General features: G+C 37.7%; 1 protein-coding gene across 1 annotated transcript; it reads left to right on the top strand.

Moving 5' to 3' along the window:
- Positions 1 to 7,454: 7,454 nt before the first annotated feature.
- LOC114581220 lies at positions 7,455 to 8,612 on the top strand. Its single transcript, XM_028700942.1, has one exon. It carries the CDS (start codon positions 7,488 to 7,490, stop codon positions 8,574 to 8,576), a length of 1,089 nt encoding a protein of 362 aa, XP_028556775.1. The 5' UTR covers positions 7,455 to 7,487; the 3' UTR covers positions 8,577 to 8,612.
- Positions 8,613 to 16,963: the final 8,351 nt, after the last annotated feature.

Genomic DNA, 16,963 nt, shown 5'->3' with positions numbered 1-16,963 from the left:
AGACGATATGCTACTAAGCCAATGCGCTCCACTACTACCTAGGGCCCAAAGTACCCGGGGGGGGGGGGGGGGGGGGGGGGGGGGGGGGGGGAGCTTCTCATTCCTTCATCGAGCCAAAATCCCCTGTCTGTAAGGTCGGATCTTCAAATAAATCATGTCTCCAACCTTAAACTGCACATCTCTCCTATGTCAATCCGCTTGCTTTTTCATGATTTGTTGTGCTGTAGATGCTTCTTCAATTATGCTAAAATCAGGTATCTTTCTCTCAAGTATTGCTCCACTGATGACACTGGTATGTTGCCATGCCCATAATGTATCAGATGAGATGGATCTCTCCCATATAGAATTTTAATTGGCGTTGTCTAGGCTGCTGTTTGATATGAAGTGTTATATCAATATTCTGCCACCCAGGTTAACCATTTGACCCATATCTTTGTTGTATTTGATACAAAGCAACGAAGACGAGTCTCCACACTATAATTCACCACCTTTGTCTAACCATCCGTTTGAGAGTTGTAAGCTGCACTCCTTTTCAGGATAGTCCCCTGCATCTTGAATAACTCCCTCCAGAAGTGGCTCAGAAAGACCTTATATGATGTATTCAAATGATCATGATTTTTATCTTTATGTTATTGTAATTTTGGGTTTTAATTTTTTTGTTATTTACTTGATGATGGAAGGCAACCAATGATCATGTGTGGTATAGGTGCTCTTGGATATGTTTTTTTCCTTTAGTGTGCTAGCTTCTTTGGGTTCTTGGTGCTTGGGTTGACTTGGGATTGTTGGTGGGTAGCTGAGCCTTTGCTTTGCGCTGTTCGGTTCCTGCTCACTACTTTCCCGGCTTCCCTTACTGGGCTGTTTGGTTTCTGCTACTGCTCCCTGCTTTCTCGGTTTCCCTTGTTGGGTTGTTCGGTTCTTGCTCCCTGCTTTCCCAGTTTCCCTTGATGGCTGTTCGGTTCTTGCTCCCTAACTGTTATGGTTCCCTTGTTGTGGTTGTTCGGATGGGGGTCCATCCGTACCTTTATTGCTGATTTTTTTCTTCCCTTTTGGTTGGCTGTAGTGGGCGGCTGAGCATGACTTTTGGCTTCCTTTTTCTCTCCTATTTATAGGGGAGTTTTGGACTGTTGAGTGCAATTTTTGGAAGTGAAAAATCTAAGTAAAACTTGAGTGTTTCTTCTTTAGCTTGAGAGCTATTTCTTCACTTCTTTTTTTTTCTTCCAAGTCTTCTAATCCCTTTCTTCTTTCCACAAGTTTCCACCCCATTTTATACTTCTTCTAAAACTGAGAGTGGTGTTGGTTGGTAAGTTTTGTTGGCATTTGCTGGAGGAGTTGTGGCTGACGTTTGATTGGATCAAAGTAGCTGTGGTGGACCACTGGTTTGCATGTCCTTTAGCATTTTATTTACCTATTTTATCGTCACATGTGAGGTGATCACTTGTTGGTTGTTCTGAAGGTAGTTTTTTATGGTTTTCTTTCTTCTTATAAAACAATTTCAGTTTGTTTAATGTTATATGGTGATTTTGCTTACTAAGGTTTTTGGATCGAGGTTTGTTCTACTTGCATTAGTGTTCTCCTTGGGCTTTTAACTGCTAATTCCTATCAATTTGGTATCAGAGCCTTTGTTTAGTGCGTATGAGTCTCCCCTCTTAAAAATAAAATGACCAAACAATCAAGGAGATTGATCAAATGATGCAACATTTGGCTAACTTACAACAACAATTGAACAATATGGCTAACACTTTAGCTAACTTAAATATGAACAATGCTCAAAATTCTGAAAGTGAAGATGAAATTACTAGAAACCCAAATCGGCAAAATAGACAATGTGATTATGGAATTAAAATTGATGTAAGAGAATTTGAAGGTAAGATGCATCAGGAACAATTTCTTGAATGGATAGAAAAAATGGTTCAATTTTTTTAATGGAAAGAAATTCCAGAAAATAGAAAAGTTAGGCTTGCTAGTTTAAAATTGATGGGTCATGCTTTAATGTGGTGGAAAAATCTTCAAAACAATAAGGTAAGGAGAGGAAAAGAAAATATTCAAACTTGGGAAAGAATGAAAGTAAAGATGCAGGGGAAATTCTTGCCTTCTGACCATTCCCGAACTTTGTTTCAAGAATTTAATAATATTCACCGAAATCAATTCGTAGAAGAATACACTGAAAATTTCTACAAACTTCAATCAAGAAATGATTTGGATGAATATCAAGAACGAACCATAACTCGATACATCAATGGATTAAAATGGGCTATTCAAGATCAATTGAACTTACATCATGTTATTAAACTGGATGAAGCTTATCAAACGACGCTTAAGATTGAAAAACAACATTACAGAGGCTCAAATAAGACAATTGAATCAACTAAGCTTCGACGATCTAGTGGGATCAAAATCAAGTCTTCACAAACCTCTTTTGGCGCATCTTCTTCAAATCCTAATTTGCGAACAAAACCTAATGAAACTCAACCCATTGATAAAGGAAAGGGAGTGATAGGACCAAAGCCAATAAGACCATGTTACAAGTGTGGCTTATATGGGCACCTTTCGACAGCTTGTAGGAAGAATAACCCTCCTAAGACCAATTACATAGAGAAAGAGGATGACTTAGAAAATGAGCAAGAGGAGGAAGTTGAATATGAACCAGAAAATGAGATTGAGTTAGAACAAATTGAGGTTAAAAGAGACCAAGGGGACCAATTTTTTGGTTATTCAAAGAGTCTTAACTACTAAAGTTGGCACTGGGGACAAATGGCTTAGGCGAAACATCTTCCGAACCACTTGCACTATTGAAGGTAAACTCTGTACCCTTATGATTGATAGTGGAAGCTCAGAAAACTTTGTATCTCAAACTGATGGTAGACAAGCTTAAGTTAAAACCCAAACCACTTGCTAAGCCTTACAAGATAGCCTGGTTTAAAGGAGGAGATAGACTGGTTTAAAGGTACTTATTATTATTATTATTATTATTATTATTATTTTATCTCCCTCGCCGCAAGCGCCGTGCCGGTTTCCCTCCCTACTATGCTACGTGAGGGCGTAGGCGGTTTGTCGGCTCGTCGCTAGCATTGAAGATGGATTTTTAAGTCGTTGCAAGCGTCGCGCCGATTTCCCACCCTACTACCCTACGTGAGCGCGTAGAGGTTTGTCGGCCTGTCGCTAGCCACGAAAGAAGGATTTTAGTTAAAAATTTATACCTTTGCGAGTGACGATGATTTGCAAAATAATTAAAAGTCTCCCCTTCCTCTCTCTCTCTCTCTCTTTTAATCTCTTTTCTCTCTTACACACACACATACAAATATATTCATAATAATAATAACTAAGCAATAATAAGTAAAAATAAAACAAAATAAAATGTATACTTAACAACTAAAGGGATTGGTTTAGGTGATCGGGTATGGGGAAGAGAAGGCTTTATGAAGAGTTCGGCCTATAGAAGGATGTGGGTCTTTGACTGGATGAGGGTGTCGGGTTAGAGGCGACAAGTAGAGCAGAGATGGAGGCTTCAACTTCTGTCAGGTTAGAGCAAAAGCTCTCTCACACACACTCTCTCTATCTCTCTATCTCTCTCTCTCTCTCCGAAGGGTGGATTAGGGCTTCGGCTTGGAGAAATCGGCTAAGGGAGGAGATGGTGGAGATTGGAGGTTTCGGCTTGGTCTCCAATCACGACCCGGCCCGGATGCTCAATCTAACGAGGCGGTACGAAAAGTCGGACGATAAAATTTCTTAAACATATACTACTTCATTTGTGCTAAAGAGTCACTAAACACAAAATATAAATTAACTGTTGTCATTTGCACGTCGTCTTCTGTAAACATGTTATTCTCTTTCAGCCATTTCTTCTTTAGGAATTTACCTGAAACATTTAAGCTCGTGGGTTGAGTTTACTAAGTAAACTCAATGGGTATTTAATTAAAACAATTAATATACATGAAGATATGTGAATTATATTCTTTCTTAATCTAATTTCTTTCATATCATTGATTATACTTCTTCGGATGTTTTCATTTAAAACAATTTAAATCATTCGTTATCTTTAGTATTTCATTTATATTTCATTTTCCCATTTGATTTGTACAGGAGCACCGTCTTAAAGTACCCTAAGGTACAACCTTTTCCATTTGATTTCCTTTTTCATTTCCATAGCATTTTCTTTTTCCTTTATTGTGCACGAGTACGGCGTCCCCAGCCAATACCATCAGGGGGTTAACTCCTGTCGTTTTCAATATCTTTTCCTTTATTCTCTTTTTTTTTTTTTCATTTTCATCCTTATTATTATCATTGCATACAACATATCTTACATATATCTCTATAATTATTACTTATCATTTGTATATATGAATCATATACATAGGTCTATTTTCTTTCTAAACTTTTACTTTCTATTTCTTTGATATACTCATTACATATCCTTTTTCTTTTCCATAATTGTACTCATACATTTCTTTGATATACTCATTTCCAACAGTAGCAAAAATTATAAGTCTAACAATTTCATATATACTTCTTTCTAAATGAAAATAGAATTGAAATAAAGAAATTTAATATTTTTATAAATACCCACTTTGAATGTTTTGGCTTCAATACGTTCCAACTTTAACTCTTGCGACGATCTTACTTGTCACAATCAAATCTTCCAAAAATTTCCTCATTAACTTTGATCCTTCACCTTGCACACAAGATTAGTCAAATTTTTTCTAATCAAATTGATATTAACATTAAAAATTCTCCAACATAGATAACAAGAGATGTATAAAAAATCACTTACAAAATAGAATTATTCTGACCTAAAATCCTTCTTCTTTCTTTCCCAATTTCTTTCTCTCCACTTTCAATTTTCTTCCTTTGCCCTTAATGAAACACCCTCGCTATTTAAATGAAGAAATAGGAAAGGATTAATACAGAAACGGAGAGAAAAAGAAACAAACATTCTCTCCTTCTTCTTAGTCGTTCCCCCTCAACAGAAACTTTCCCTCTTGCGATTTCTTCTAATTTAGCACTTCCTTAACGATGGGAATGAAAAGGAATAGTTAATTCTTATCCTTGAAGCCAATCCTTTGCTAAATTTGGAAAAAAACTGAGTTTTCCTCGCTCTCCCACAAGACGTCGCCCGCTGCCCGCTCTCTGTTCGCAAATGCCGCTGTTCCGCGAACCTTCTCTGTTCGCGGTGTTAAAAGGGTGGGCCTGCCGGTTCAGTTGAACCGGCCGAATGAACCGGTTGTCACATCTCCCTCTCCCTCTCCCTCTCCCTCTCTCTCTCTCTCTCTCTCTCTCTCTCTCTCTTTGGATCAGAAGGAATCAGGAGGCAGCGACGGGAGAAGGAAGGAAGAGGCGTCGGAGAAGGAGGCAGGAAATGGGATCGTGGCTTTCATGTGGAGAAGCAGAGAGTGGAACCCCTCCAAAGGTTCTAACGAGTCTCATTTTACCGCCAGTGGGTGACGAAGATCGAGGCTTCCGCAGGATTTACGGGAAGTGATGCGAGTTCAACTGTTTCAGCGGGATTCTATCGGTATTTGTGGATTTGCCGAGTACGAGGTATGCATTTTATCTTCATTTCTTTTAGGTATTATACATGGGTCATCAATTGATTTATGACACTGTGTTTTGAAGTCAACTGAGATATCTGATCAAGTGAAAGATGTTGAAATTTTTTTTGGATTACTTGATAGTATTGTTGAGAAGGTTGTAGAGCACCTGATAGTTTAATTGATAATAGATAATGTCAGTGCTTATTAGGTTACTAGGATAAAACTTATGGAAATATTTATATTGGACTCTGTGCCATATATTGCACAAATCTCATCCTTGAGAAACTTAAGGAGCTGTGTTAGCATAAAAATGCACTAATAAAAGCTAAGAAGATAAGCAAATTTATTTATAATCATGTTTGAGTTTAGACATTCATGAGAAAATTTTCAAACAAAGGAATATTTAGGCTTGCAGCAACTAGATTTCCCATCGCTTATTTGATTTTGTAGAGCATGTTGGAGGCAAGTCAACTTTTGAAGTTTATGTTCACCTCTACACAATTGTTGAGTTATGCTTGGGCAATAAAATCTGAGGGAAAGAGTTTAGGAAGATTGTTCTAAATGGCATATTTTGGCTGAGTGTAATGTATGCTGTTATAACCATTAAGCCATTGGGATCAGGTTCTGAGGATGGTGGATGTTGAGAAGTCTGTTTTAGGCTTCATACATAATGCTATGGCTGAAACAAAAGAAATGATTGTCCAAAACTTAAGAGGAGAAAAAGGTGGTTATAGAAAAATTTGGAATATCATTGATGATAGGTGAGAGTTACAGCTTCATTGGCACTTACATGTAGCAGATTATTATCATCAATATTAATATACATAAATTAGATCAATAAATCCTAAGATAAAATTAGGTTTATACCATTGCATGAATATACTTATAGTTGATTCAACTAAGAGATCAAATGTTGATATGCAATTAGTACCATTTAGGAATTAAGATGATATTTTTGGACAGACCTTACTTCCAAGCGATTTCTAAGTTATTTTATTTGTTGCTTTAATGTATTATATACTTATTTATTTTGAATTAATTGTACTTAGTACTTACTATACTTATTTATGTAAAATCTCAATTAAGTGGTGGATTTAATTTGGTGATGGCACTCTAGAACTATAGTGTTTCACTATGAAGGTTTTGAGATTAATGTGTTTTATCTGGATGTGAATGCAACTGGAGCACGCACAATCTAGTGCACACAAATATGAGAAATCATTTGACAACCCTAAGGATGAATTTCTTGGCATACATCATGTACAATAATAGACTTAAAGACAAGAATTTGAAGAAGAAAGTGTTAAAAGATAATGAAGATTCTTTGATTTGTGATCATATGACATCAGATGATGAGTAATCTATAGATGATGAAGTTGAGTTAACACCATCTAAATTACAAGAGAAATATTTGAATGTTAATTTCTTTGATGGTGATAGAAATAGAGCATCTACATCCATCACAACCCATGTATAAGAAGAAGTGACGCCGGAGCGTCACATACATGTATTCTGTATAGATTGTTTTGTTCTTTTCTTCCTGTAGCCTGCTCTGTTTCGGTCTTAGTTCTTTTATTCCTATAGCTTACTCTGTCTCGGTCCGTTGGCCATGTATATATATTAGTCTTTTACTGGAATAAAGGCAGAGAAGATTGTTTCGTTAATTATCCTGTATATGGGATTTGTTTTCTGTATCCTGGATTCTTTTTGATTCAGGTGGTGATCTACTTCCTTCCTTACTTCTGGGTAAGGAAGCGAAAGCCCAGCTTCGCCAGTAATCGGGTTTCTTTCTGTGTCTTTGGACTCGGAGGTGATAATCCAGCTCCTGGTTAAGCAAGGTAGTATCGTGTTCTTGTGATCTTGTTCGACTGGCGGGGTCAGATTGCCTCCCTCTGGTGGGAGAACGTCAAAAGAACCAGGAATCGAGAAGGACGCAGTAAAATTACTAGTTGGGCCAAAATGAAGCGGGAACTCCAGCGAAAATACTTGCTGGATCATTACCGACATGATCTTTTCTTGAAATATCATCGAATCCGCCAAAACCAGTTGACGGTCGAAGAATATGTTGCTGAGTTTGAACAGTTATCGCTCAAATGCGATCTTGTGGAACCTGAAGAAAATACCATTGTGCGATTTTTGGGAGGCTTAAATCCCTCCATCGTTAATGTCGTTCAGCTACAACCATACTGGACGTTTCAAGACGTTGTCAGTCTTGCTCTTAAAGTAGAAAAGCAACAGCGTTTTGGAAAATCTGGACCTACCCGAGTGATCAGCCGGGATCCTGCAGAAGAAAAGGCTGAGTCCAAGAAAAATCCTCCAACCACTACAAACAATAAAGAAGGTGATCGCCAAGCAAGTAGCAGCCGGAGTCCGTCAGGTTCTACTAGCTACCCAGCGCGAAAATGCTTCAAGTGCCAAGGCTTTGGCCACATTGCGTCGGGATGTCCAAATCGCAGAGTTATTACACTTATGGAGGAGCAAGACCAAGAAGTGGAAGAAGTGACTGAGCCCGAAGTGAACAATCAGGATGAATTCAAAACGGCAACCACAATCATTCCACCTGATGATGGGCCCTTGCTAGTTCTTCGCCGCTTGCTGAATTCTCATAAGAAGGAACCGTTACAACGACATAGTCTTTTCAAAACCCGTTGTACTGTTAATGGTCGTGTTTGTCAATTAATCATTGATAGTGGGAGTTGTGAGAACGTTGCCTCTACCACTCTGATTGAACGACTCAATTTGCCGACCGAAGAACATTTGAATCCGTATAAATTGTCATGGATCCAAAAGGGAAATGAGGTAGAAGTCTCAAAACGCTGTTTAATCCATTTCTCAATTGGAAAATTTGAGGAAGAAGATTGGTGTGATGTAGTTCCTATGGACGCATGTCATCTACTATTGGGACGCCCGTGGCAATACGACCGCAAATCAATCCATGATGGGGCTGCAAATACTTGCTCTTTTATCCACAAAGGGGAGCAAATGACGTTACTTCCATTGGAAGATTCCTATCCATATTGCAAAAATGGGTTGTTAGTATTAAAATAATCGTTATTTCTGAAGGAGCTAAATGAAACCCAAGGAGGTTACGTGCTGGTCATGGTTGAAGCCAATGAAGTCATCAATGAAGTGCATGAAGACGTCAGACCTCTGCCACAAGAATTTAAAAATGTGGCCGTTGAAGACATCCCTGCCGGTCTGCCTCCTTTGAGGGAGATACAACATGCTGTGGATTTAGTGCCTGGATCTACCATTCCCAACCGGCCTCCATACCGCCTGCGACCGGATGAACATGAGGAACTGAAGCGACAGATAGAAGCACTTATGGACAAGGGATTCATACGACCCAGTGTTAGCCCAAGCACAGTGCCGGCGCTACTAGTGCCTAAGAAAGATGGATCGTATCGAATGTGCATTGACAGTCGAGTTGTCAACAAAATTACAATCAAGTATCGGTTTCCTATCCCGCGCCTAGATGATATTTTTGATCATATTCATGGCGCCAAAGTCTTCTCAAAAATTGATTTAAGGAGTGGCTACCATCAAATTCGTATGCGTGAGGGTGATGAATGGAAAACTGCGTTCAAGACGCGCGATGGCCTATATGAGTGGACGGTAATGCCATTTGGCTTGTCCAATGCCCCTAGCACCTTCATGAGGCTCATGACGCATATTTTCCAACCTCTGTTATACAAGTTCGTCGTCGTCTATTTTGACGACATCTTGATATACAGTCAACATCAAAAAGAGCACTTGCAGCATCTTAGACATATTTTTAATATACTTCAAGAACAAAGGCTGTTTATTAACTTGTCCAAATGCCAATTCCTGGTTCCACGCATATCCTTCTTAGGATATATTATATCAGCTGAGGGAATTGAAGCCGATCCGAGCAAAGTGGAAGCAATCCTTAAGTGGCCTGTACCTCACTCTTTCACCGATATCCGGAGGTTTCATGGGCTTGCATCTTTTTATAGACGTTTTATACGAAACTTTAGTACGGTGGCTGCTCCCATTACTGAAATCTTGCGGACTGAACCTTTCCTTTGGACAGATGCTGCGCAGAACAGTTTTGAGCTTCTAAAACAAACGATTGCTACAGCCCCGGTGCTAGCTCTTCCAAATTTTCATCAAGCCTTTGAAGTGGAGTGCGATGCTTCCAACGTTGGAATTGGAGCAGTCTTAAGCCAAGGAGGACATCCGATCGCTTTTTTCAGTGAAAAACTGAATGACTCAAGACAAAAGTATTCAACATACGACAAGGAATTCTATGCCCTTGTGCGAGCATTACACCACTGGAGTCACTACCTCCTTCCCAATGAATTCATCCTATTTTCGGATCATGAAGCCTTACGGTATCTCAGTAACCAAAAGAAATTAAAAAGCCGTCATGCATCATGGGTTGAATCAATGGCAGCATATCACTATGTTCTGAAATACAAGTCGGGACAGCAAAATAAAGTAGCGGATGCGCTAAGCCGGAGATCCCTGCTATTACATACGTTGCAAACTCAGGTAATTGGTTTTGAAATTCTAAAAGAATTATATGTTAATGATGCAGAATTCAAGAGCAGTTGGGTCCAGTGCCAATCGGGACCTCATCAACTGTTTCATATAAGAGAGGGCTATCTCTTCCGAAGCTGCCAACTGTGTGTGCCACAATGTTCTCTTCGCCTGTCACTCCTGGCCGAATGTCATGCAGGTGGCCTTGCGGGTCATTTTGGGTGCGACAAAACACTGGCTTTGATCAAAGAAAATTTCTTCTGGCCCACACTTAAACGAGATGTAGAGAGATACATTCGAAGCTGCCGTGTCTGCCGGGTAGCCAAGACACAGGGCACTAATGCCGGGCTTTATACCCCACTTCCGATACCTGAGTCTCCATGGGTTGATATTAGCATTGATTTTGTTCTGGGTTTACCCCGCACACAAAGGAGTAAAAATTCTATCATGGTGGTGGTGGACCGGTTCTCAAAAATGGCGCACTTCGTTCCTTGTACAAAGACACTTGATGCGACCCATGTAGCTGATCTTTTCTTCCGGGAGATAGTCCGTTTGCATGGTCTTCCGAGGACAATCATGTTTGATCGAGATGTAAAGTTTTTAAGCCACTTTTGGAAGACTCTCTGGAGTAAATTGGGAACTCGCCTACATTTCAGTTCAGCCGCCCACCCGCAAACGGATGGGCAAACTGAGACCGTCAACCGCAGCTTGGGAAATTTGCTACGGTGCTTCGTTGGCAAAAATATTCGGCAATGGGATTTAGTTCTTCCACAAGTTGAATTTGCTTTTAATAGATCACCTAATCAAGCCACCAACCGAAGTCCATTTGAGGTCGTTTATGGGTGTAATCCCATTACCCCTGTTGATTTAATTCCTATAAATCAGCCAAAAACGTTTAGGGCAGATGGAGCTAAACGGGGTGAAGAAATCCAAAAGCTACATCGTCAAGTGAAAGAAGCCATTGCTAAACAACATTGCAATTATCAAACAAAGGCTAATGGGATTTGTTTTCTGTATCCTGGATTCTTTTTGATTCAGGTGGTGATCTACTTCCTTCCTTACTTCTGGGTAAGGAAGCGAAAGCCCAGCTTCGCCAGTAATCGGGTTTCTTTCTGTGTCTTTGGACTCAGAGGTGATAATCCAGCTCCTGGTTAAGCAAGGTAGTATCGTGTTCTTGTGATCTTGTTTGACTGGCGGGGTCAAGAAGAAAATAGATAAGGTATATAAAAATATTATTTTGTTAAAGCTTATTTACTTTAAAGTATTACTCATCTTTATATTGATGAAAACATTTAGGGAAGAGGAAATTAACTGATATAGAGGAAGAATAAGTAGATTGTGAGACATTGGATTGTATAGGTGATGATTCAAATGAAGACCCTCTCAGTGATTGACAGTGTTGATGACTTCTGAGTTGCTATACCATTACTTTTTTTTTTAATTAAATGTTGATGAGTAAGAAATGAGAGAAGATAGAATGTTGAGTTGAACTTCATTTTATGTTTATTATTGTGATGTTTATATTTTAATTCTATTTTATACAATTTATTACTTGTCACTTTATATCTTGTGCATTTTTTGTGTTTCATATATATACCAATTTATTTCTTATGTCATTACTTAATATATTATTTGTTTATTATATAAAAAAATCTTCATTTTGACTTTATGCAATTTTTTTAATTTTGAGGTTTACACCTTGAGGTTTATGCCTCGTCTAACAGATGGAAAACACCTTAATACCCAATTTCACAATTTTAAATCTTGATATGATCTCAATTAAAGATGAAGATATTTGAAAAACGTAGGAATCCTTTTTGAGAAACTATTAAATTAGAGTTTTAAATAAGAAATTTGATACATTATAAGAGTGGTCCGTTTTAAATGCAGTGTCGATGAAGAGAATGAATTAAGATGAGGTGAGATGAGATGTCTATTGAGATTTGGGATAGGGCTAATGATTATGATGGTAGTTATGATGATTTGATGGTTCAATCAAATAATTCAATCTAAGTGATCTTATCATTTTTATATTTTACCTTTTTCTTATCTACAAGCAACTAAATAGCCCAAAAATGGTTGTCAGGGGCAGTTATAGTTGCCCCCTTACAATTTTGCTTGCTGAAAAATGAAGTATAAGCTTTCTACTCACTTGAGGTAATCTACTGCACTGTGCTATCAAATATATTTTTTATTTGGATTTTTTATACAACTTTGGAAGATACATATATATGATGGTGCACTGAGTGTCTGAGTTCATGCTTGTGGATATTTTATTCTTTATGCCGAACATCTTTTGAATTTTAATTGAACCTTCTTTCTTGTTTAGCTTGCAGAACCGCAGAAAATGGGACTATCGTTTGGCGCAGAGGTGAGAGAAGTAGTGCTTTCTGTATTTGGTGTGGAGCTGCTAAGATTTTTCTTTCTTTTTTTTTTTTTGGTTGCTGCTTTCTTTTAGGAAGAAGCTTCTGCAGAGGGGGAACAATTCACGACATTTATGTTTCTTAGGTTTTACAGATTTTCCTCTTGAAAGTAAACCCCCTTTAACCATCACTATATGATATGTACAATTAATCTTGATTCCTATCGATCATTTTTTCTTATGATTATTGTGTACTGTTTCACGTTGATTTGAATTGAGAGTAGCATAGCACATTTTGTTTTGCTCATTGGGCTCTTGGAGCAGGCGATTCCTATTAAAAAAATGCTGTGAAAGCTGAAATGGTTCAACCTCTATTCAAGTATTGAATGTTATTAAAGACTTACATCTCGTTTGGGACAGTTTTCTTACTATTCTTTTAAGTAGGTTTATAATACAAAAATTAAAACTTTTGTACTAGACAGCTGCTTTAAGAAGCAGTAATAAAGCCGTCCCAAATGAAAAACTTTAGTGTTTGTAAAGTTGACGAGCTTTATTGAAGAGAATTGTGCTATAATAGGCTGTTTGGAAGTCTTTTTTTTTTTTTTTTTTAATTTCTAAGTTTAGTTTGTATTTTGACATGAAATGAAATTATACTTAATATTCTAAGTAATGTTTTTATTGGGTTTTTGAATAATGTATAAGATGGTAATAGCAGGCTGTTATGGCAGCTGGTAGCGATGGTGATTGGTTACTAGTGGCGTTTAGCAATGTTGGAGTTAGCTGACACCAAACGTTGAGCAAATTATCTACGATTAGTCTCCCTTATTAAAGAAACCCTTTTGAAATAGAAGGGGTTGGATTTAGCTAACTTTTTTTTTAAAAATATTTAATATTTAAGTCAATTAAGTCAAATAATTCACACACATTATATATGTAAGATTTGATTATGAAATTTTTTAGTTTTCAATGAGCAGAGCAATGAGAGTTGCACAAATTATTTGTGTCAATGAAAATGAGAAATTATTTTGTGTGGGGATTGGACATAGAGTTGTTTGGAAACCAATCAGAATGTGTTATATCAGTAATATTGAGTTGTGGTACCGAGAAGTATCGAGTCGTTGTACTAAGTAAGAGGTGACATGAAGCATTTTGATTGATGTCGTTCGGCATCCGTATAAAATAATTAATCGAAGAACTACTTGAGTTTTGTGATTGTGCTATAATATCTTGCCTACTTGATGCGTGGTCCAAGGGATGATTTGTAACTTTATTATTGATCGAGAAAATGATGAGAATGTGATAGCTAAGACTGATGGAGAAGCATAGCCTAAAAATACAAAGAACATTCACACCTTAATTGGCTAAGGAAGTGAAAAATATTTATGTAACGAAATGATGTTTAATTCATCTTTTTTATTAATAGGAAATTATGCCAAAAAGTATGGTGAGATGTTATTTCCATGGATGTTTGTCATCTCTTTTTGGAAGGCCATGGCAATACAATTTTCATACCATCCATGATATCTTCAAAGAATACACTCTCCATTGAAAAAAATGAGTGTGTTTTTTTATACCAATTAAAGATGAAGCTGTCCATGGGCCAAGCAGGAGGCGTTGGTATCTAAATCCTTGTTCATTGAGGCTACTCAAGAAGTCTACAATGTGTTGTGTTTATGGAAGAGAAATGTGATATTTCATCACTTCCAACTACTATATATTATATTAGTTTTGAGTTGTCCAAGTCTCTGAAATCTCATTGGGCTTGCCTTGATGTATGAAACAAAGTCCTACATGGGGTCTTAGTTGGGTATCCATTATGTACTCACACTCTGCGTGTCGCATTGGGCTTGCCTTGATTTGTGAAACAAAGTCCTACATGGGGTCTTAATTGGGTACCCACGTTCTGTGCGGACAGGCTTCGCCCACCACATCCACCCATGGTGACTTTCGGGATATTGTACACACCCATACTCATCCACTTTTCATGTTTTTTGAATGCAGTCCGCCACGAATTGATGATCTTGAGGCTTGTTGCCCTTTACTCTGACTGTAAACTTTCAAGCCGCATATCAAAATTTATTGTGGTCACATCGTTGTTTAGTGTTGCGCACTACGTATTAAGAATTACTGTAATACACTGCATATGGTGATTAGTAATATAAATTGGTTTATCACCCAATATTGAGTATCCACTCATGCCCACCCACGAGGTCATAGGTGTACCCATAACCACCCATGCCTATTGGGCATGGGTGGGTATGTGGGTGGGTGTGGGTATGGGTATCCAATGCATGGATCTGATGTAAAATTCATCAAGCTCTCAATTTCATTATGGAGTTTGTCATTCTACATCAACCCAATTATCATTTGTGACCAAAGAAGCATGAAAAATTATAGCCCCAAGTCACTATATTGATTGCCAAAATGATTGGTCAAGGAAAATGTAAACTTATATATGTTTTCTCGCACTTCTTGTACTAAATAAAGATGATTTGTGATGAATGTACATTAGTAGCTAGGCAATGAATAAAACAATTATCAAATATTGTTTTTTTAATTATTTCCTTGCTCCATTTATAATCTACTTCATTAGTATTCTCTATTTTTTAAAATTGACTTATGGAGTGGCTATCATCATATTTAATTAGGATGAGAGACAAATAAAATATATTTTAACGATGTATAATAGACTATGAATGGATTGTTATGCCTTTCAGACCATCATGTAGAACTCCTTATGCCTCCTATGAATCAAATTTTCTACCTTACATAAAAAAATTTTGTGGAAATGGATTCATCTAAAGTCACACCAATACTAGAGCGATCGATTGCTCGGTTCGTATGGATGTGAGGAGGTTTCATGGACTAGCATCTTTCTAGTGATAAGATGTTAAGCAATTAAGCTTTGTGGTTGCCCATCTCAATGAATTACTCAAGTAGGAACAGTTTCAATGGTCTGAAAGAGCCTACCTTAGCCTTGCAAATGTAAAAAAGATTTATCATAATCCTTCCAACTTTACCAAATTTCAGCTAAGACTTCGTTTGGGACAGCTTTTTTGTCGCTTTATAAAACTACTTTTTAGTATAAATAAATTTTTGTACTAAAAAGTCGTTTTAGAAAACTGCAAAGAAGTTATCCCAAACGAAATCTAAGTCTTTGAGGTGGAGTGATGCTTCCATTGTGGGCATGGGCTCTGTCACAAATCATGGAGGACACTCAATTATTTTTTTTAGTGGAAAATTTTGATGAAGCTCGAAGAAAATATTCAAGCTTTGATAAATAATTATGTCATTTTGCAAGCGCTAACCCATTTGAGCTACTATTTGCTAGCAAACATTTGCATTGCCAAAATAAATTGAAAGGCAAACACAGAACTTGGACTTCAATTCTTTCTGAGAGCCTTAGCATGGTGGATATGTTAAATCGGTGTTAAGTTTTAATTGCTGCTTTCCTTAAGAATATATAGGGGTGTCAAAATTGGGTGATAGGTTGGGTTTGGGTTGAACCCGATTCTGATTTGCCGGTTTGTCGGGTTGCCCGACCCGACACAAAACCACATGCAATATGCGAGATTTGGTCGAAGAAGCACGAGAATGGGAGAACGACGACCTCCCTATTCTTGTCGTTGTTACTTCCGATCCAACAAAAGAACGGAAAGCGAGTTGTCGTGACTTCTGACCCCATATGAAGGAACTCCGTCGAACGAGAACTTCCGACCCGAAGCCAAAGGAACGTTGTTGAAACTCGGCGGAGAAGGCGACAGTCGTGTCGTGCAGAAGCAGCGAACTTGCGAAGGCGTGCCACGTGCGGAAGCAACGGCCAGCAGAATAAGAGAAAAAGCAAGCCCTATGTGGCTATGCGCGACAACGCAGTGCAGGTCCGCAGGCGGACTGGTCGAGCCGCGGTTGCATGTTGACCTGTTTGAGTGCTTTGAGTAATTTGGAATCGAGTCATATCCGGGTCAGTTTCGAGTTAGCAGTTGATCCGAACTTGACCCAATTTTTCAAACAAGTCGAAATTTGGAACCCTAATCCGACCCGTTTGGCAGACGGGTTGACCCTAACAAAAAATTTTCGGATCGAAGTTCATGTTAGACTTTTAGGTCTTGTCAAATACTGACACCCTATGAATATAGTAAGCTTCCATTATCTGAAAGAGTACTTTGTAGAAATGCTACTAAAACACTGCTGGAGAAAACAATAAAAAACAAAAAAAACAAAAAAAAAACTCGTCAAATAAAATCTTAGTCAAATTTCAATCATGAAACCTGCCAAAATTCTGCTATGAAAATGATTGCCTCTTACTTTGTAATATGTCAAGTATTCCAAGGTGTTATTAATGAGAATTTGTTTTATTCATGCATCACTATAGAAAGTGGTGTTGAATATATCACTTGGCCAACACTTCTAGACTATTGTTTTTTTTTTTTTTTTGAATAATTCTTTTATTTTTTAATATAATTTTTTAAAAAAGTAACAAAAAAATAATGATGAAAAACTGTCCCAAATAAAATCGAAAATATAGTTATAAATATATATCATGACTAGTATTATAAATCATGGATTTTAT

This window comes from Dendrobium catenatum, unplaced genomic scaffold (assembly GCF_001605985.2).
Source record: "Dendrobium catenatum unplaced genomic scaffold, ASM160598v2 fragScaff_scaffold_1608, whole genome shotgun sequence".
Taxonomy (NCBI): Eukaryota; Viridiplantae; Streptophyta; class Magnoliopsida; order Asparagales; family Orchidaceae; genus Dendrobium; species Dendrobium catenatum.
The sequence above is the reverse complement of the archived record's forward strand: the minus strand, read 5'-3'. Positions and strand labels throughout refer to the sequence as shown.

Coding starts and splice junctions, on each gene's coding strand:
- LOC114581220 (XM_028700942.1), top strand. CDS start 7,488: ATGAAGCGGGAACTCCAGCGAAAATACTTGCTGGATCATTACCGACAT.